The 22,537-nt window shown below is 32.9% G+C and overlaps 2 protein-coding genes across 3 annotated transcripts; both read right to left on the reverse strand.

Moving 5' to 3' along the window:
* Positions 1–9,707: 9,707 nt before the first annotated feature.
* On the reverse strand, positions 9,708–12,873 carry LOC112024966 (ferredoxin--nitrite reductase, chloroplastic). Its single transcript, XM_024057614.2, has 5 exons — positions 12,340–12,873; positions 11,467–11,821; positions 11,280–11,327; positions 10,609–10,897; positions 9,708–10,352 (listed from the first exon to the last, which is right to left on the reverse strand). The coding sequence occupies exons 1-5, from the start codon at positions 12,698–12,700 to the stop codon at positions 9,708–9,710; spliced, it is 1,698 nt and encodes a 565-aa protein (XP_023913382.2). The 5' UTR covers positions 12,701–12,873.
* A 4,054-nt stretch (positions 12,874–16,927) lies between these two features.
* LOC112024971 (uncharacterized) lies at positions 16,928–22,129 on the reverse strand. Of its 2 annotated transcripts, none has more exons than XM_024057617.2 (3): positions 22,009–22,129; positions 21,838–21,903; positions 16,928–18,725 (listed from the first exon to the last, which is right to left on the reverse strand). In XM_024057617.2, exons 2-3 carry the CDS (start codon positions 21,840–21,842, stop codon positions 17,123–17,125), a joined length of 1,608 nt encoding a protein of 535 aa, XP_023913385.1. In that variant the 5' UTR covers positions 21,843–21,903; positions 22,009–22,129; the 3' UTR covers positions 16,928–17,122. The 2 variants fall into 2 exon arrangements, with proteins under 2 accessions (XP_023913385.1, XP_023913386.1); XM_024057618.2 differs by having other exon boundaries at positions 16,928–18,748.
* Between the last annotated feature and the right edge of the window lie 408 nt (positions 22,130–22,537).

Consider the following 22,537-nt stretch of genomic DNA (forward strand, 5'->3'; position numbering starts at 1 on the left):
AAGCCTATCTCGGTGGAAGCTTTGGAGTTGCTTGCTGCCAAGCGAGCTACATGTTTCTCTCTTGAATTGGGCTTCACCAACGTTGTATTTGAAGGCGACTCCGAGTCAGTGACTAGGTCTCTCAGAGTTTTTGGATGGGAAAAATCTCAAGTGTTCACCTAATCAGAGATATCTTATCTTTTGTAAACTCTTTTCAGAATAATTTTTTCTCTCATGTTTTTCGGCAAGGTAATGCAGTTGTACATGCCTTATCCCAGAGAGCTAGACATTTGTTTCCTCTAGTTGTCTGGATGGAGTCTATTCCTCTGGATGTTTTATCTTTTGTTTTGTCTGATCTTTACTTTCATGAATAATAAGCAGGAACTATCTTTTTCTCAAAAAAATAAAAAAAAAAAAAGAAAAATAATTTCAAATTAGAGTACAATTTTGTGCCATGTGTCCTAAATTATTTATTTTTAGAGAGAGTTTTATTTCCTAATTTTAGAATCAAATATGGGACCACATTATAAATATTTATCCAAGTGAGTTATTAAGTACAAAAAACCAAAGAGTCTAGAATAAATAAATCGTAAAAAAAAAAAGTTCTTCACAATAACAAAAATTAAGAAGTAATAAATAAACATTGATAGTTTACATTTTATACCTTATAATATTCTTACAGGACTTTTTAAAGAGTTAACAAAATATAAAATTCTTACAAGACTTTTAAAAGAGTAAACAAAATATAAGAATGACTATCAATAGTATTTAAATTATATATATAGGAATTATACTATCCATCTTTCTATATATCTTTAAGTGTATCTATGCATATGCATATGCATATATATATATATATATATATTAATAGGTAAAACTAAGAGAAAATCCAATTTGATTTCCAATTGGAATTCAATTAGAGTCAAATTTTGCACCACGTGTCCCTTTTAATCCAAGTTTTTAAAATTTTTTGTGCCAAGTTAGTTAATTCAGTGTAAAAATTGGAATTCAATTAGAGTTTAATTTTGCGCCACATATCTCATCTAATGTAAGTTTTTAAATTTTTGTGCCAAATAAGTTAATTCAATGTAGAAAACGAAGAGTTTAATATAAATAAACCATAAAAACCTAATATATATATATATATATATGTATGCATTTATATAAAACCAATATATAACCAATGCTTAGAGAAAATTTAATTAGATTCAAAATTGAATTTTGCTTTTGTTAGCTTTCCATGTAAATTAAATTGTTTAGATTTTTACTGTTATTTTTTTTCTCTTAACTAATGGGCATATTTTTTATACTGTTTCTATTTAGATATTTTGTATGCTTGGATTTTGAACGTAACAAACTGTAATTAAGCTAAACGATCTCATGCATCTATCCATATTCAATTTAGGAGATACTATTGGACTAATTTATTCTTTTTTGTGTGTGTTGTATCTAGTAGAATTTCACGGACAATAATTGTGAATTGATATTGTATATGAAGTATCTATGGTGATTTTCAAAATTATATACATAATAGCAGTGTAATGAGAAACTTTACGTAACCAATATCATGAAAATTGCAAGAAAAAACTATTTTATCACCTCCAAATGTTCTAGTCAAACTAATATCCTATATATTTTATAATTCAAGCTAACATAAATAGCACCATTACAATTCATCATTTTCGTGCGTAAACACAGATTACATACTAGTCTATATATATAATAATAGGTGAAGCAGAGAGAGTGTGAAATTGAATTCCAAATTAGAACTCTAATTGTGTACCACGTGTATTCCTAATTAGTGTTCTAATTTTGTGCCATGTGTCTAGAATCTGAAATTGAAGTTGAATTTTGCATCATGTGGTTAAATGTATGTGGGCTCATTCTCATTAAAACCACTTCTACGTATCGGGTCAAGTGAGTTACTGTATTAATTAAGTTTTTTCTTGATTTTGTAGTCAAACGTGAAAATCAAAGAGATTAATATCGGTGAAATTGAAGTTGAATTTTGCATCATGTGGCTAAATGTATGTGGACTCATTCTCATTAAAACCACTTCTACGTATCGAGTCAAGTGAGTTACTGTGCTAATTAAGTTTTTTTTTGATTTTGCAGTCAAACGTGAAAACCAAAGAGATTAATATCGGTAATAAGAACTTAGTTTGGGTACATTGCATTATTTCCAAAAAGATAGCAAAGTCAGAGTTTGCATCTTTGTTATAAACTGCTTACAAAGTTTACATCTTTACATTTGCACTTTGTTTCGAATTAAAGTGCTTTCTTCTTGGTTCTAACACTGAGTTTTGTTTACTATTCACTTACAAAGTTTGCATCTTTACATTTGTTATAAATTGCTAATATGTGATTAGATGCACATTATGCCTAAAATTCACTATCCTTATATTTGGCTTTTTGTTTAGGTTTGGCACCTATAACAATAAAGAAAGCACTGCTATGGACCGATGGATGATACTTTTTGCAGGCTGTAAAGGAACTTAGTGATCAATGGAATCTCACGCGAATTGGAGAGAACCCGGCTATAGATGTTTGGATGGCAGATGTGAGTCACTATGTTTTTAAAATTTTCAGTAAAGGTAAAAGTTATGAACAATGTAAATTTTTCGGAGGGAGATTTATTATTCTATATTTACGCAAGTTTGGTCACCTTCTTGGAGTGGATCACTCCACCCTGTCTTTCTACTAGAATTTTTTATTTAGATTGTTACAATTTAATCCGAAATTTTATTTTAATTTTCCTATTGTTGTTACTATCATATATTATCATTCCAATTGTTCAATTAGAATATGAAGTTGGAGTCCAATTTTACTATATACGTGTACAATCTAATTATTTTTAATTTTGCTGTCATGTGTAGAAGCCAATGAGATGAAATTAATAACACATTAAACACTCATGCTTTGGGAATCGGTAGTATCAATTTAAATCCATTGGACATGCTTCGTGATAATACAACTATGAAAGATGTATAAAAACACGCATAAACCCATCTCTCTATAAAAAGAGATTGGAGAGAATTTATTTTATCAGTCATAGAACTTCAGAGGTTTTTTCTTCACACAAATGCCCATCATGTTATAAAATGACCCATTGTAAAACTACAAAATGAGTACAATTTTGAGGGTTTTTTTTTTTTTTTTTTTATAATTTTGTTTTTAATTTTTAATTTTTTAAGCTACGAAAATTTCAATTGTACAATTTTGAGGGTTTTTTTTTTTTTTTTTTTATAATTTTGTTTTTAATTTTTAATTTTTTAAGCTACGAAAATTTCAATCACCAATAGAGATTGAAGATTCAAAAGCTTGAATGGATCTTTTGGATAAACATTGTCACTAATGTTCATTTTTCTGTGTAAAATATATATAATACTAAGTTTTGTTAATGAAATTTTCTGGTTAATAATATGAATTTAGACTTAACTGAGCCTTTTATCAGCCATGGAACTTCAGAGGTTTTTTTTCCACACAAATGCCCATCATGTTACAAAATGACCCATCGTAAAACTAAAAAATGAGTATAATTCTGAGGGTTTTTTTTTTTTTTTTTAAATTTTGTTTTTAATTTTAAATTTTTTAAGCTACGAAAATTTCAATCACCAATAGAAATTGAAGATTCAAAAGCATGAATGGATCTTTTGGATAAACATTGTCACAAAGGTTCATCTTTCTGTGTAAAATATATATACTATTAAGTTTTGTTAATGAAATTTTCTAGTTAATAATATGAATTTAGACTTAATTGAGCCTTTTAAACATAAATAAACTCATGATTAATAATATATCTCTTCCCATGCAGTAGTACGGGGCTACATACTAGTATATATTAATAGGTAAAACTTAGAGAAAGTTCAATAATAATTTGAAATTAAAATCTAATTTTGTGTCATGTGTCTTAATTTATGTGGAGACTATACCATAATTATCCATTTAAGTTTGTGCCTAAGTTTTTTAATTTTTGTGCCAAGTGAGTTAATGAGTACAAAATACTAAGAATCTAATATTAATGAACTATAAAATTAAAAAAAAAAAAATCACATGTACTCAATAAAAATCACCATACAACAAAGATTACCACATATTCTATCTTATTAAAAATTAGAAAAAAATGATCATAAGTAGTATTAAATTTAGGCAAGAATTTTAATATGTGACTAATTACATTTACTTAAAAAAAATTGACTAGTTATTTATATTTTTATGATAAAAATTGTGTTTAATTTTAAATGTATCTATATGTATGCATGTGTTACATGCTATTTTTTTTTTAATAATTTGACTAATTATTTATATTTTTATGATAAATATTGTGTTTAATTTTAAATATATCCATGCGTTTGCATGGGTTATATATTAGTTTTATATAAAAGGAAAAAAATTCATGAAATACTTTTTTATTTAATAAGTTTGAAAACTACATTGTTAAAAAGGGAAAATTATGTCTTTGGACCTATATACAATCTATAAGAGAAAAGTATAATGTTTTTGTAGGGATGTTAGGCTTAGTAGAATGTATTGGGCTGAGGGCCCAATTCGAGGACACCTTATAAGTCCAAGGATGGATAAACGTGTGATAGAGGTCGGCACTAATAAATAAAGGAAGGGATTTAAGCGTTATGGAAGTGATCTTAGGATAAATGCCTCCTCAGCTAAGCAAAGATAAGGTCGGAAGGCACGATCTGACATCAAGAGTAACGTTCTGGACAATTCCAGTAACGAGGATAAATATCAAGAAGGAATAGGATATAGGGAGGTTATGAAATATTTAAAGGGAAAGCTACTACCACCGCATTAAATACTCTGCAGCTAACTCTCTAGCTGCATTAACGAGAAAGTGATACTTGAATAGTAACTTTTAGCCTTGCAGCTACTATCCAAAGACTTCAGGAAGGTGCTGATGAGACAATGATCAACACCAATAATCTAATTTACATGTGGAAGGTGGAGATGGGAGGGGAAGATAGTATAAAATGGAAGAATACCCTAAGAGAAGGAGATCAAGAAATTAAGAGGAAAACACTGTAGCAATCAAGAGCTGAATTTGTAATCAAACTTGAGAGAAATATATAAAAACCTGATCTCCTCAAATTGTGCCGAGGACAATTTTCTTTTGAATAAACTAGTCTATCTTTATTTTCTTATCATCCGAATTCACTTCATTTGTTGTCTAACTCATTAAAACTCAGTTTTCCAACCCACTCTCTACAAATTCAATGTATTGGGCTTTTTGGGCCTAAGTTCATCCATCATTTGGGCTAGGGACTCAAATCCGATGCTTACAGTTTTGATTCCTCATTACAGTCTAAGAAAAATAAAATTACTATACATCAATATTTGGCTACAATCTAAGAAAAAGTAAAAAAAGTTACATTACTTTGGTTCCTAGTTACAATCTAAGAAAAAACAAAATTGCACCGATAAGGAATAATTTATGAACCTAAAATCTAATTCAGAGGCTAGATTATGAAATGGAAAAGTGTTAGGCACTTATTCCATCCAACCCAAATATCAATCTTCATGAAATTAATGGTCATATCATGTTGTGCACTAATCCAATCATGTTGTCACGCTAAGCATTACTAGAAATTATATATGTGTATGTGTGTATATATATATATATGTTCATCATGTGAATTTTATGAAATTTAGAATCTAATCCTATATGCATGAACATATTAATCGATCCATATCATCAAAAATCTAGATTTTAAACAATTGATTTTATGAAAACTTAAATCAAGTCTAGAAATATTTTTGCATGCACGAACTCTTTCAAGCTGTTTAACAATGGATTTCCTTCAATTGATTTTAAATTCAAACTAATCATCCATCTTACAAGACTTATTGGAATTCAAAATTCATAATTATCTTGTACGATTTATCCAACACTTTTAGTTGCATCTTTGTCCTAAAATTTAAACCAATTGGATTTTGACATATTAATAATTTTAATTAATCCAATTAAGGTCTAATCAAAATTAATTGATCTTAATCACATGGTTTTAGTCTTAGATAACCAGAGTGTATATTATCATTAAATCGTGATATGGCTTGATTTTTTAATTGGATGGTCCAATCGTTGCATCCAACATGTTATTTTGATCGTTTTGAACTCTAAGATATATATTTCAGGATTCCCATAAAAAAAAAAAAAAAAAGAAAGATATTTCAGGATTGATTTTATGTTCATTAGATGATTGAAATGAAATTTACATTTTTCATATATAGTTTGAAATTAAGTAATTTCCCTTGAAATATATATATATATATATTTATATATATATTTGAGGGGAAAAACATTCAAATATTAAATAACTTTTTTAGTCATTTCTCTTGATGTTTTAATATTTCACACAACTTTCAAGTTTATATACTACGTGAACTAACTACATGCAATCATACCAGCATATTTAATTTTCATATAAAACATCAAATGTACATCATTTGCTCACAGCTTGGGGTCAAGGTCAAAGAAGTTGGCTTTATGACCCCCACAAATCCCAATAATAATAATAATTGTGAGAGGGGCCAATTTTTCCCCAATAAGATATTGTCCGCTTTGAGAATAGGTGTAGAGCCGATGCCGCATTGAGTAATTCTGTGAGGGTCTTCACCCAAAGCGGACTATACCTTTTAAGGGAGAGGTTTATCCCTCCACAAAAAAGCGCATGATTGGTACATCCTTCCTTAGGCTCAATGCTTATAAGGGACGGGTGGAAGACGTCTCTCCCCAAGGTGGGATTGAGCAAATCTGTGAGGGTGGCATTGGCCCTTGGTTGATTCCCAAAGCGGACAATACTTAATTGGGAAAAGATTCATCCCTCCCACAATAATAATAATAATAATAATAATAATAATAATAATAATAAAGTACATAATTTTTGTAAGAAAATTTATTAATATTATCAATTTATCCTCATTATCATTGTTAGGTTTAATAGATTAAATATTAGCAAGTCATGATAAAAATGTTGAATTTTGTGCATCATAAAGCGGACTATACCTTCTAAGGCATGGGTGGGAATGGGCGCAGAGCTAATGCCACATTGAGTAATTCTGTGAGGGTCTTCACCCAAAGTAGACTATACCTTTTAAAGGAGATGTTTGTCCCTCCACAAAAAGGCGCATGATTGTTACATCCTTCCATAGGCGTAATGCTTATAAGGCACGGGTGGGAGGCGTCTCTCCCCGATGTGGGATTGAGCAAATCTGTGAGGGTGGCATAGGCCCTTAGTCCATTCTCAAAGCAGACAATATCTAATTGGGAAAAGATTCGTCCCTCTCACAATAATAATAATAATAATAATATAAAAAATTATAATTACGTTTTAAAGTACATAATTTTTGTAAGAAAGTTTATTAATATTATCAATTTATCCTCGTCATCATTGTTCGGTTTAATAGATTAAATATTAGCGAGTCATGACAAAAATGTTGAATTTTGTGCATCATAAAGTGTTGTATTTCAAGTTCAAGACGAAGACCAAAGATCAACTTGAGGAAATAGCAGATTCTAAAATCTTGCCTTGCTCAACATATCCTCCACACATCCTTGGTTGGTTGAGAATTTCAGATTATTATTCTTTTTTATATTTTATCTTATATGTTTTACATTAAGTCGGCTATAAAAGTAGGTTTTTGTAACCCTAATTAGAGGGCTTATATAAAAGCTCATTAAACACGACTTCAATAAGGTTGTAGAGATAAATAGAGAAGAATTAATACTGAGTATATCAAATCTTCAAGAGTTCTTGAAGTCACGAGCAGGAAATTCATCTGAAGGAATTCAAAATAGAAGTTTCCAAGAAGTGGGAGGTGCAAGTGCAAGTGGCCATGTGGGTAGGTTGGACAGGTAGCAATTATGAATATAGGTAGCAAAATAGAAGTCTCCATGGTGTTTTTTTTTTCTTCAATTGTTGTCCTTGAGTTTTCCACTTCATCATCATATCAATATGCACTTTGGTTTACTATATTTGATCACTTATTTATTCTGTGGAATATAACCTGTAATAATCTGAATTACATAATTGATTATTTCTTAAAGTTTATTAAATCCACTATAAAATCAACATCAAGGTCTAAATTTGTCCCAACAGTCATCATCACTATTTTTATTGTATTATCAAAGTATTCTTAATCAAAACACGCATTACCGAAGCTACTTAAGATTAAATGATCTCTCCGTTTTTTTTAAAAAAAAATTTAAATTAAAATTTAAAAGATAAGAAAAGAAAAGAAGATTGACACTTGAATTAGAAATATCAATTTGCTGTGAAATATCTCGAGAAAAATTAGGTAAAGGACCCCTAGGATATCAATTTTCTGTGATATATTCAAAGCTAATGAGATTTAGCAATACTAATACTACTTCATGATTGCAATGGCTGTCTGAAATTGTCACAATCTAGGACCTAGGTAGACTAATTTTGGGGCAATAAGTCTTGGGTTTTAATGCTATCAATTTTGAATAGGCTGCTCTCCATAATTATCAACATAGAAAGTTACTGTATACTGCTAATTGTATGTGGTTTTGATTGGCAGGGGCCTCTGTCTTCATTATGCTGCATCAATTATTTGTACTCTTCATTTGAACTACTCGATCAAGTTTTTGAAATATGGATAAATAGTGTTATTACTCATTTGTGTCGCATTGTTGTGGGGCAAATTAGCTACCTGTCCCAATTGATAAGAGCTCCAACCTTTTTGTTCGATTTTATTAAAAAAGAAAAAGAAAAGATAAATAGAAAGGGATCTCAATTCTCAAACATTATTCTAAAAGTTGATGATAATTGCTCATGTAGGCAGAGTTTGAATCTCAAATCTCTTCTTCAACTACTAGAGATTTTATCTATAGGGTTAACTGAAATCCTTGAGTGTGGTTAGTTGAAACTCCAAATTAACCAGCCCATCCACTAGATTGTCTTAGGAAAATGAAAGGCTAAAAATTAAATTCCTAATAATAAAGTTGGTTTCATGCAATCCTTTTTTGAATACTGTCACAAAATGTTACAAATTAACGTCAGAAGTGCCTCACCATGTCCTTAAAATGAAACTGGGTTGCTTCTCTGGTTCTGTAATGCCTTTGTTTTGGGTGCTAAAATAAAATGCATTTGTGTTGGTAAACCTTCCAAGCTTGGTTGCAAGGCTAGCCCAAACCGTAGACGTTTGAGGAAAACTTCTTTAGCTTAAAAGCCCAAATAGATTTTCAACAGGTACAGCATTTATTTTTGTTACCTTGGGTTTATGGGCTTCCCAATTAGCAAGTTTAGGACTACATTTGAGATATAATTTGAACCGCGGTATGACATCCGCTTCAAATAATTGTTCTTTTTTACGTTTAAGATAGCATTTAGCCTAATGTAAATTTTGGTTTCAAAAATACGTGTCCTTGAATCAAAAACGCAAAGACGAGATCCTCTCCCTTTGTTTTTGAAAGTTGAGAGGATACATTTTAAAGTGAGGATTTAATAAGGTACTAGCCTCGTCACGCGCGCGACTGCAATGGAACTTTTTTTTCTTTTTTTTTTTTTAATTTTTTTATTTGGTTTAATGAAAATGTTGGGTTTATTGGTCCTATTTTATTGGAAAAAAAAATTTATATTTATTTTTTATATATAATTTTTTATTTTGAGAATATAATTTATAAGTAGATAAAATAATTTAAAAATTGACAGTAGAGTAACCATATTTTTTAGGCAATGTTTTAGTGGGAGTTAAAGTTGTATTTTTACCAAATGTGAGTCACTCCCAATTCTGCCTCCCAAAAAAACATCAACACCTTCACAAGGCTTCCCATTCTCATCCCTTGCCATACACCCCATGAAACCAATATCAGCCACTTGTACCTGCCCACAGCTGTTTGGGCAACCAGTCCAGTGCATCCGAACAGGTCGAGTCACTGCCACTTGCCTCTCAACTTCCTCAGTCACCTTCAAGGCCCTGACCTTTGTCTCTATAATTCCTTGCCCACAGAATTGGTTGCCAGTGCAAGCCACCAACCCTTTCATGAGAAGAGGGGGTTCTGGTAAAAACCTGTTTTTCAATAGAGGCTCTTTAAGTAAGGCTTCAAGCTTTGAGTTCTCAATATTGGGAATTATGATGTTTTGCTCCACAGTGAGCCGGAGTTCTCCCGAGCCATATGTGTCAGCTAAACGAGCTAGTTCATCCATGTCATCTGCTTGGACTCGACCTACAGGAATGTGAACACCCACAAAACTAAAACCTTCTTGTTTTTGTGGATGGACACCAAGATAATCTCTCCTTTCCCATTGCTGCTGAATTAGTTCTTGAGGAGAAGCCGTCTCCAGCTCTTGTTGAGGCATTCTTTTCACTACCTCTGACCTGAATCCTTCTATGCCCTGCATTTAGTTAAATTGCGTATAATAGTCATGTGAATGTCATAATCAAATCAGAAATTTGATTAAACAGTGCATACTAGAAATTTTTGACTCTCTCATCCTGGTACTCGTTGGAATTTGGAATTCAACTGAATGTTGTGAAATTTGTAAATGAATCTTTGAAAATCACAAAAAACCGGGTAATATGTAATCCATAATTATCAGGGATACACCATAATGGTTCAGAAACATCATAACTAAGAAAATGATTACTCACAAGTTCATCAATCAACCACATCATTCTTGTTTTCTGTCTGTTCCCTCTGGTGCCAAGATCCCTATAGGCCTCTAGTATGGCTTTGCACGCTGGGACTACATCATCTGCTGAGACCCAGGCATCAAGAGGGACTGCCTCTGCACATCTCTTGGGACTAAAGAAGCCACCCACCAGCAAATTGAAACCAAATCGTCCATCCTTTATAGCTGGCATGTAAGCAAGGTCATTGATGTGAGGATGCTCAAAGAGATCATGAGAACCCACTACACACACATTCCACTTCCTGGGCCTGTTCAGACGGAAATTGACAAGAACTTGTCACAAACAATGATACAAATCGCTTTCATGCTTATTCCTAACATTTATGAACTCCTATTTGACCTAATAAGACCCTCTATTCAATAGCCTAAGTATCAAATTTTGTGTCAAGCATAGGCCACTATTTCACGAATAAAAGACAAAGTATGCACATCCTCAATTTTTTTGAACAATAACAAATTAGTCCTTATTTATTCATCTAACATGTGGCAATTTTACAAAACGTTTTGACATTCCCTAGCAAAATAGAAAGAAGAAAAAAAATTAAAAACCAATATAATTAGAATAAAGAAACCACATATCAATCATTGCATAGTTGAATTTTCCCATCCCAATATTTCCAAGCTCCTTACCATGCATACATAGGGGCATAGGGCCATGAACAAACACTGGGGTTATACCTGATACACAATTTCTAGATCACTGATAAGCTCCAAATACCAACCATAAGTTAGGAAAATTCATGTATGTAAACTCTGAATCAGAACAAACAAAAAAAGAAATATTTTTACTGCAATTGAGGGGGCTAGAGAAACTTACAAGTTAGTGATGGCCAGATTACCACATGAATTGGCAGTGATATATTGTGACAACAAATCGGTATAAGGCCGTGTATCAACAATCTCAAGTGGGTCAATGCCAGCAAGTGGGTTCCCAACAGGATTTCTCACATTATCCATTCCACTCTGCAGGCTTGTCAAGCCGACTTCTGCAAGACCTTTAAATATTTCTGGCACATCGGGTAGTACCACTCCACGAATTTGCCAATTTTGCCTGGTTGTCACATCTGCACACCCTTCCTTCCCATATTTCCTAATCACACTCGCTAAGTATCGAGTTTGTGCACTTGTTGTTACGCCATTAGGTAGTTTTAGTCTCATCATAAATCTACCATCTGATCATCAAGAAAAAAGGGAGAAACCTCAAAATTGTTATCTTATTGCATAATAAGATTTTCACCAAACATCAATTATTTAACATACATTATATCATGTATCTTATTTCTTCCCTCCAAAATTTATCCAGCAACAAAACAAATTAGTAAAAGGGTAGCCAATCATCAACTTAATCTGAGTCACACCCAATATTATTTTTAATAAGTCAAAATATCAATATCAGTTTTCACTTTTCAGTTCCTGTTGCAGAAAGAAGAAGGCAGTTCAAAAGCAAATATATCTTATGCAATTCACATAGAAAATTTCAAACCCACATACAATCTAATCAATTCATAATACCCAAACAATCAAAACCATGTACGAGGCATTCGTGTGAGCAAAATAAGAAAAATGAATTCATTCGGCACAAAACACACTCCACTTCATTTCTAGTCAAATATAATAACTGGGGGAAAAAAGTCAGGAAAAGACAAACAAAGCAAATAAGAAAGAAACATGTTTTGTTGGTATGACTTACACTGATACTTCCTCTTGTGGAAGAGACCAAGCCACTTGAGCCTGACATCGATATCATCCTTAGTAACCTTAGCTTTCTCAAGCTCCTCCAGAGGAATGTTCACCAATTCTTGTAGTAGCCTCTCTTCCATGAAAAACTTCATAGGCTCTTTCTGAAGCTTCAATTTCTCCTGAACATTTATGCCTTCCCTGAACTTTTCCTTCAACACCCAGTACCCTTCTCTCTCTTCTACTCTTGGCTCCAGCCTTGATAATTCCACTGGTCTTTCAGCCTGAGTGGCTGCCAACCTTGTACTGCTGGGCCATGCAGAGGTTGAAGAAGGCAATGAAGGTGAGAGAAAACGCACAGAGAGAGATGACATGATGGTTTGGACTTAGAGTAATAAGATTGTGATGAGGTTATAAACTGAAGCAAGTATGTAATGATGGTTTGAGAGTCGATGGCTGCCATTTTTGTAGAGGGTAAGGTGGAATATGCATATGGGGACCTTAGGAGATGTGAAGAGGTTACCTATTTTGAGTGACGTTTGAGAGGTGCCAAGGGCCACTTTTTTTGCTTGAGATGTGGAAGACCAATTGAGAATACTAGTACTACACTACTAGTGCTGTATTGTAGTACTATTATTAAAAAATAATAATAATAATGTTATTTGTTCATGTGTTTTCGCCCTTAGCCCCTTATTATTAAAATTGTATTTATTTAAATAATTAATATAAGATAGTCCAATGGGTTACATCAACAAGATATTCAATTGAGCTTATATCTTCTCCAAACAAAAGATTGACCTTATAGTTTATAACTATTAACCGATGCTCTAAAGGCATTAATTTAGAAAATAATTTTAAAATTTTTTATGAAAAAAGAAATTTTTTTTTTTTTTGACATCCTCTTATGTTCTCAGTAAAAGTGATGTTAAATTTTTTTGAAATAGTCAATTAATTAATGCCCTAAAAATACTCATTAGCATAACCTTATATCATTTCACTTGGAGAATAAATTTTTTTTAAAAAGTGAACTTTATAATTACCACTTTTTCTGTCAGATGATGATTTATTGATTTTATATCTTCATCTTTTTGTCCAGTTCGAGGTTTTATCCACAGTTTTTGAAGTCGTTTTTTGGTAGAAAAGGAATTTTATTAAAGAGATAAGAAGCAGTTACAATACAATACTAAGAGAAGAGTAGAGTCTGTCTTAACAAATGCCCATGTTTATCAAAACATCAAAAGGGGTTCTCAGAAACAACAAAAATCTTGTTTGAGGATTAGTCCCTCTCCTTACTAGTGTTTCATTACATTTGTTAAAGTTCTCGAGTAGTCGAGTAGCCTCTCCTGCCAGTCTCAAGTTTTCCAATGATGAGCCATCAGAATTGAGCTTGAACCAGTTGACATCCGGCTTAGACCAATATCACTCAAAAGAAAATTTACAGCTCGATGACATAGCTCCATATAGAGGGATTAGTTATGTCTCGTATGTTTGAAGACAGTTTTTCCAATGATTTGGAACAAAGAAGCGTCAATGACTCAACATATGTGAAATGCAGTAAAATGATCGCAATGACCTGAGAATTACTAGCTTTGTCACCATATCCAGGCAGTCGGAAGATTAAAAAGAGACACTGTCCAAATGCTTGACATCTCACACAGTTAAAGCACTAGTAAAAGAAGCGAGAAATCAAATCCCAGCACCTAAGGATGAAGAATTCACACTAGTAGTACATTGTTCGGTTTATCAGGACAAAACATGCTAACTATGAATAAATTTCTCAAAAGGCAGCATACAGAATGTTTACTGCTATTATGATGTTAGCTATCTAAAATTTCAGGATACTGGAATCAATTAAGTTTCTTTAAGTTCTGATCAAAGAGAACAAAGCAGCGATGGAGGAAAAAGCGGTTGAACAGAAGGATAAGCAATTTAGATAGGTACAACAGTCTGAACTTCTAGCATTCAGTTGAGGACACTCAAACATTGGAAATGAAAATCAAATTTATCCTGGAAATACAACAATAAGATACAAAAACAACGTGCAGGTCAATTTACATCCAGATCTACATTAGCAGCAGATCAGTCATGGTGCACAAGTCTTACATGGAAATTTGCAATACTAAAAACTTCAAATCCATGAGGACGAACTGAAAGGAGATAAGTTTTGACTTTCCTATTATCTACTGAGAAAGTTTGGGGATGCGAAAGAGTAAACAACAATTACGTTNCTTTGTTTTTGAAAGTTGAGAGGATACATTTTAAAGTGAGGATTTAATAAGGTACTAGCCTCGTCACGCGCGCGACTGCAATGGAACTTTTTTTTCTTTTTTTTTTTTTAATTTTTTTATTTGGTTTAATGAAAATGTTGGGTTTATTGGTCCTATTTTATTGGAAAAAAAAATTTATATTTATTTTTTATATATAATTTTTTATTTTGAGAATATAATTTATAAGTAGATAAAATAATTTAAAAATTGACAGTAGAGTAACCATATTTTTTAGGCAATGTTTTAGTGGGAGTTAAAGTTGTATTTTTACCGGATTGTCATTTAATTTTGTCTCTACATAAACATTGGAATGTATGGGCATTTTTTTACAAAGAAATGAGGATCCCAAACAGGAGAAACCCCTTAAATAGTAGTATAGATGTACATGCACTACTTCATTTAAATCTCATACCACCAAATAAAGAATGATAAATTGATAATTGATTTTTAATGGCATCTCATCATATTTACTTTTATATTCAAGAAATACTAAATCTTTTTCTTAATAAGCAAGGATAGAGTCGGTTAAATTTACAGGAAATATTAATTTTTGGTAAGTTGATAACTGATTCTATCATATTCTGTCAAGTCATACCTAGTATAATCTCAATTTTTGAATTGTTCATAATTCCATTTTATCAAACAAGTAGTCAGATTAGTTAATATATCAACCTCCTATCGAAAAAAAGAAGAATTTAATATATCAACCTTATTTTAATAAGAAAAAATCAACTGATTCATACAAATAATAAGAAAAAAACCATATTTTAATAAGAGAATTGAGTTTATTTTGTTAAAGCAATGACAAGTATATGACTATATTCTTATGGAATTATGCTGTCAGATAAAAAAGATCGATTAAATAATTCTTACCACAAATACAACCATGATCTGAGGGCACATAAACACAGAAAAAACATACAGAAAGATCACCACAGATATTTGGTTAGTGCTAAAGCAACAAAAGAGAAAGCATTACATATTTTTCAGCTCAAGCATTCATAACTACACTGCTACACATATCTAGTTGTAGTTGGTGCCAGGGCTTCTTATACACTCCCAAGTATTTCTAAACATAAAATCAGTAAATTAAATTAGAATACTCAATAATTTAAAATTTCAGAAGGCTTAGATTTAAAGAAAAATAGTCCCAATGCCTAAGAGGAAAATATCATATTCATATGTACTACAAGATTTACTATATTTTAAATTAGGTAACAAAGGCACAAACCAATATGACTTCTGAATTGTCACACGACATATATCACACACCACCACTTCCCCTGAATTTCGAGAAAAAGAAAACAACCTCTTGATACCACACTTGCCATCACTCTATAAACAGCCACAACAGTCTGGGACAAAATTGTAGTAGATGCAGCATTACTCTAACTTGGAACTTTATTTAGACTTTTCCAGCAATTCATCATATTCAATATTTCATTTATTGAACAAATAAATAAGTTTTAACCTTGAGTTACATCAATAAAGGAAATGAAAAAGGAGCCCACCAATATGAAAGCTAATAATCTATATTCTATATATATCTAAAAGCTAAAGCATATTGTGCTATACTTCTGTTGAACCACATCATCGACCACATTATCCACTCATTTTTAACATTCTCTCTCTTATTTTTAATTCTTTTCTTTTATTAATTTCGTAATTTCCCAACTTATTGTTATACTTTCTCTAATTTTTTTCCTTTTTTTTACCTTTTCATCTCTCCACTACTATTAACCTTAATATCACTTTTCCTCTATCCCTTTATCTTCCTTTATTTTTTGTTTTTCTTATTCTCCTTCTCTTACTATAAATTTACAATTCTTTTTTTCCATTCTATTCATAATTTTTTTCACACAAAAAATGTTATTTCTCTCTCTAAAACCTTTTTATTTTTTTTTTTCATTTTTGGTGGATTTAAAAAAAAAAAAATTTTCTAGCATCTCTACTTTATGTTGATGAATTTTTGCATTATTTGGTACTCTACTTTGGGTTGATGTGATTAATTTTTGTGTTTTTAAGTTGTTGTCTTTTTTATTCTCTTTAATTTCATAGATGTTATCATATTTTTTTTTTTTTTTTTTTTTTTTTTTTTTTTTTTTTTTTTTTTTTTTCTATCTTTTTTGGATTAAAATACCTTTTGATCTCTCTTAACTTTTTAGTTGCAATCGTTTTTTATTCTCAACTATCAAGAGTTACAATTTAAACCTTCAACTTTAAAACCGTTGTCAATATGACCCTTCTGTTAAGATCCATCGATGAGATGTTAATTGTCCCAAAATGACATCGTTTTTCTTTTCTTTCCTGATCAAAATCTATGTAGTTTTGGGATATTTAACTGCTCACTTTTAACAGATTTTATTAGAAGGGCAACATTCAATCGATTTTAAAGTTGAAGTTCTAAATCACAACTTTTGATACTGGGGGACCAAAATGATATCAACCAAAAGCAAAAGAGACCAAAAGTCTTCCCCTCTATATATTAAGAAAATAAAATGGTAACAACAATCTCAGCTGCCTTATTTGTTAGCCACCAACAGCAGCCAAGAACTTCCTCTTAGTTATCGGTTCTTCATGCAAAACCACCACGTCTCCCAATTTCTCTAGCAGACACTCTAGCCGATCCACACCAAATCTCTGATATTCCAGTGGTTTCTTGTACCGTTGTTCATATATTGCCTCAAAGCAACCTAGAAAAATCCGACAAGAATAGCTGACTAGAATCTCCTGCAACTCATGCTTGAACTGCTCAAGACCATGATCATCAATTTCTTGATGAGCTGCTGTTCCCTGATTAGTGTTTCCTTGGCTCCTGCTCACATCATTTTCTTCTATGACCACTCTCTCTTCATCTGAGAACTCATCTGAAGAGCCACCACCTGTGACAATATCCATATTCTCTTCCTGGTTCCCTTTTCCTTTCTTATCCTTCCTAGTCAAAATCAAAGGAGGTGCACTAGGGCCTGCCTTCCAATTTCGTAGATAAACAAACTTCTTATGGCCTTTCCCCTCTACAAAAAGTGAGTCACTCATCTTCTTGAATAGATTTACAAGCTTGAATGCCCCATACTCTGCTACATAAAGAGGCCGCCCAAAAAACTTCTGGTACTCGGCTGGAACTCTGATCAGAGGCAGGCATCCCCCCGAAAGTTCCAGCATTTTTACCAACTGGCCCTTCAGACCATTTAGGTCTCCAGGCTGTACCCACAAAGTAGATTCTATCTGATCACCAGAAGAAACAACACCTCCTGAAACTTCATTCAAACCAGAAGGAAGACTCAGTGACCTCAAAGTTGTAGGATAAAATGGCAACGATGAAGAATTACTGTTGTATTCAGTTAAAGATTGTGACACTATTGATAGATCCCTTGAATTGTAATAGTTTTGTGAGAACCCCCTATATAGGATTGCTTCTTCTTCATTTTGGCCATCGGGGTTCTCATTGATTTGGCATCCCATAAGACACCCAGCAATGTCAGCTACTGCTCCACGAGGGGGCATTAAATACTTTGTTGGGGGTACAAAGCCTTCCCCACGAGCCACACTAGGCCAGTCCCAAACAAACTTACCAGCATTACAGAGGGCAGATGAAACGCCAACCCCAGAAGGGATAACAAGGATCACGGTATATCCACGTTGGCCAAGTATGTGAAGTGCAGGAGCGAAATCTACATCACCAGAGATTAACATGATGGAAGAAGGTGGAGGGTTGTCAAGGGCAAAGAGAAACATGTCAACCAAGATAGCCTTGTCAGCAGCATCCTTTCTCCCATTTGGAACATCTATTAGTTTGACACCAGTTCTCTGACAGCCCTCTCTGAGTCTCCTGGGAAAGGCATTAAAATCTCCATAGGCAGAAAACATCATAACAGCTCCTTTAATTACAGGGTGAACCCGCAAAGCCATTCTAATATTACCACCTACATCTTCAGGGCGGACATCACTTGGAACAGGGCAATTCTCAATGTCCCACAGGATAGCGACAGGACCATCTGAGGCACTTCGACTTTGATGGCTTAAAGAAGGTGGAAGCATGTTCATGTTTGAATCCGCCATATGTGTGGCCTTTTGTTCAGAGGATTCTGAAGACACCATTGATGTTGATGCATTCGGATTAGCCATCATTGACCTATAAAATAAAATCAAAGGTTCCTGCACATCAGAAAATGTAATTAAACAACAGTCCTAGGCAGCACTAATGCATGTCTTAGTAAAATGATGCTGGCCACCCCAAGATCTTAAATTTCATTGCTACAGAACCAACAATGTCTAAACTGAATTCTACATGTTAACATGGGCAAAATCTGGCAAAAAACCAAAACTGAAGGGTTATATGTTCTTTTTCATTTAATCCTAGATCCTCATCAAGCACGCCAAGAGACCACTTCGTACCCACTTACTTGGTTTTTTCTGAATGTTAGTTAAAATATGGTTGTACCTAGAAAAAATTGTGGCTTAAAAAGTTGTACCCAAGCATATAGGCTAAAAAGAATAAATGAAAAAGCTGATAGCAAACAGACTTCAACAACTCCACAGTATAGGGAAAATATATCCATTTGTATGGAAGAAGATTGAGAAATCAAGCATGTTATGATAGCCCTAGATTAGACGTCACAACCAGCCCAATTTGTCTCTAATAATCATAATTCTCATATGAAACAAGAGGCTTAAGCCTCATTCAAATAATTACTAGTTAAAGCTAAGACAATGATGGTCTGCATTGCAATATGCACATCACAGAATATGGTATGCTATTCAGGAAGGCAAAATTTTGTGACCTATGCCCATGAGAAATTTTACCAAAAAGGCTAACTTCTCAGGGATATCCACTTTGGTCAAAATGATGTAAATCATGATACATTATAGCTCTAGAATGGTGTAGCCAGCAAAACACCAGCCTCACACAGAACCAAGATCTTGAACATTCCTTGCATTTGCATTACAAATTTAGAAAGTTCTGTGTGTTGAGAGCAGAATGTCAAATATAAGAATTTTATGGCAATGTGAACAGAAGAGAACATTTATTCATCATTACATTTATGTTTCTTCACCACAAATCATCTACTAACCTTACTACAAAATTTCCACGCAAAACAACCAGATAATGGGAATAAAGATGCTGAATAGCCGATGTTTAAGGTTAGAAAAGATTGAATTGGAATAAAGATGCTGAATAGCCGATGCCAGAAATTGCAAGCCATTTAAGTAAACAAATCCTACAGAGAGAAAGAAAGTTGACATGTTCAACCCAAATCTGCATTGACACACCAGTCCTAAGTACCTTGATGATGTAGGATCTTTAAGAATTCAGAACTACAATAGATTTCTTGATGAGTTCTTAACGGGTTCTTGAATAAGGATTGATATTTAAGGGTTTTAGGTTAGAAAAGATTGAATCTTGATGGCTGTTGGGGCTGAAACAGGGCATAGAACTGAAAACAAGATAAATAAAACACTAGGTAAATACCTAGGCTTTCCCAAGCAATTACACTTAGGTAGGAGAAGGCTAACACCCTCAAAGCTTAAAATAAACTGCTTGAATTTTATTAGAATCAATGTCACTATGAATACAATAAAGCCTATATATAGGCTATTACTAAACCCTTTCCTAGAAGGGTTCTTAGAATGACTAGGACTAAATAACAAACAAAAAGGACTTAAATAACTTCTAAATCAAATAAGAAAAGGACTCAAAACATAAAATAAGACTCATGGGACAGCCCATTCCAGATTTCTGTAAATTACCAAATTGCCCTTATTCTAGTAAAGCTTAAATTAAAACTGATCCAGCAGCAAATAAGTAATAAAATTAGACTTGATTCAACTTTAGAATGACTAAGCAAGGTCCCAAGAGAGCTCTCCATCATCTAAAACTTCCCAAATTAAAGCTTGAGCACTAGAACCAGCTTTCCCTTGTCTCTTATGGGGGCAAAGTTTGGCTTCAAACATGTTTGGATCACTAGGCTTCAAACCCCAATAGGAAGATGGTATGTGTCCCTGTCATGTGAAATGCACATGACAGGGACACGTGTCAACCTCTTATAGGGGTGCCTAAGGCTCCAAACATGTTTGGAGCCAAACGTTTTCCCTCTTATAGGTCTTTAAAGTGGACTGCCACTTATGCTCCCCATCATTTGATGACAGTGTTTGTTCAAAAACCCCCAAGTGTACATACCAATTAAACATAAACCCTAACAAAGTTGGAAGTTATGGAAGATGTGTTAATTCTAGACCCACCAAAACTGGTTGTTATAACTTATGAACCATATGGTGGCAACATGGTATCAATAGAGAAAGGATTAGGCTGAACCCCATAGTTTGCTTAACACTTAAGACTAGAGTCAACAATGATTGAATCATAATTAGAAGGTTTCTAATATCCTGTTGTTTGCATTATGGGCCTAATTACAATAATTTCTTAGCCACTTCATTGATTAAACGAATTATTATTATCATTTTTTTGATAAGTAATTAAACGAATTAAATTGATTTTACAAATAAAAGCATCCCCACATTATTAGAGAATAAATTGGCGAGGAAAGACAGGTATAGCCAACGTAGCTAGAGCAACGTTTTTCTATATGCAAAGCTGGGTTACCCACCAAAAGTAGCATGTTATACAATGAAAGAGGCCTAAACCCAGCACTTGTCCACAGAAAAAGCATAAATCAGATTCCCAAGGTAAACAATGTTTTAATAGTATTGCCTTATTTCAGATTTTGCACTAACATGAAACTCACTACAAGCTTCAAAGAGCCTTGTCGCTCAACTGGTTGGCACCTCCCTATGTTTCCAATGGATACATCCAGAGTTCAAATCCCCCCTTCCCCAACTATCGAATTATCAGAAAAAATGAAACTACATGATTCTGCCACGGGTGGGCTAACTTAGACTAATACCCAAAAAAATAAAAAATAAAAACAACTGCAGGGTATTTCTGCAAAGAGGTTTCTAGGAAATGGGTTGGCCTTAGAAATTCTGTTTATCAATACCATTTAATAGGTTTATGATTCATGAATACAAAAAATAAATAAAAACCCTTTTTTTTTTCCACTCCAAAGCATGACCTAACTTCCAGCTTTACTTCTTTTGATATAATAGTATAGCAGTATCAGATTAGAGAGACTTGTAAGTCAATTCGGTTAGAATCGAAAATCACCCAATTCCCAATTTAGCAATTTTGATTAGAATTAGAACTTCAAAAGAGAAATTAATACTATCAAAAAGAGATTAAAGGGTACCTCATATTAGTCCAGAGCTCCTCTTTAGCTTTCCTTACAGTCCTCAGAAGCAAAAGCACTTAGATCCTGAAGAACAATCGAAAGCTTAAGCGATCTATAATCAAAAGAGAGATCTAAACAACAAAAATAAATAAAATAGTGCGAGAGATAGCAGAGAAACAATGGAAGAACCTTTTGGTTTTGGTTAAGGTATGTGGGATTTTTTTCTCTGACAAAACTGGAATTTTTAGGAACTGAACGATTTTACTAGATTAGGACTAAACAGTAGTGGAGCTCTCCTTATATTGGGCTTTAGAGTTAGAGCCCATGAATCATTATAAACGTGGCAACACTACTCACACGCCCACGACCGACTTTCAGTGTCAAACTAAAATTAAAAATACATTGCCCAAACCGACCACGAGCAAAGGCTAGGAAACATACCAACAGTGTAAATAAAGGCTTCTACTAAATATATATATATAAATAAAGGCGTGTTGTTTGATTGTTTCACATGAAAATAATTTTCGACCCTACAATATTTTTTTGGTGAAAACATTTTTTGGGAGAATGAAAAAAATTTCAAGTGTTTTGAAAATGTTTTAGAAAACGTATTTCTACTATAGTTTTTTCACATGTTCTCAACTCCCATACATTAAAAAAAAAAAAAAAATTTACATTCTCACCTAGAAAAATCAAATAAAGTGGGTTTTAGTTAGCT

Source organism: Quercus suber, unplaced genomic scaffold (genome assembly GCF_002906115.3).
Source record: "Quercus suber isolate HL8 unplaced genomic scaffold, Cork oak 2.0 scaffold_85, whole genome shotgun sequence".
Taxonomy (NCBI): domain Eukaryota; kingdom Viridiplantae; phylum Streptophyta; class Magnoliopsida; order Fagales; family Fagaceae; genus Quercus; species Quercus suber.

Bases quoted from the DNA above. Each gene is read 5' to 3' on its own strand.
- LOC112024966 (XM_024057614.2), bottom strand. From the start codon at position 12,700: ATGTCATCTCTCTCTGTGCGTTTTCTCTCACCTTCATTGCCTTCTTCA. The intron at 11,328-11,466 runs GTAAGTTTCTCT...ATTGTGTATCAG, and splicing joins AATCTGGCCATCACTAACTT to GTATAACCCCAGTGTTTGTT. The intron at 10,898-11,279 runs GTAAGGAGCTTG...CCGTCTGAACAG, and splicing joins TATGCCCCTATGTATGCATG to GCCCAGGAAGTGGAATGTGT.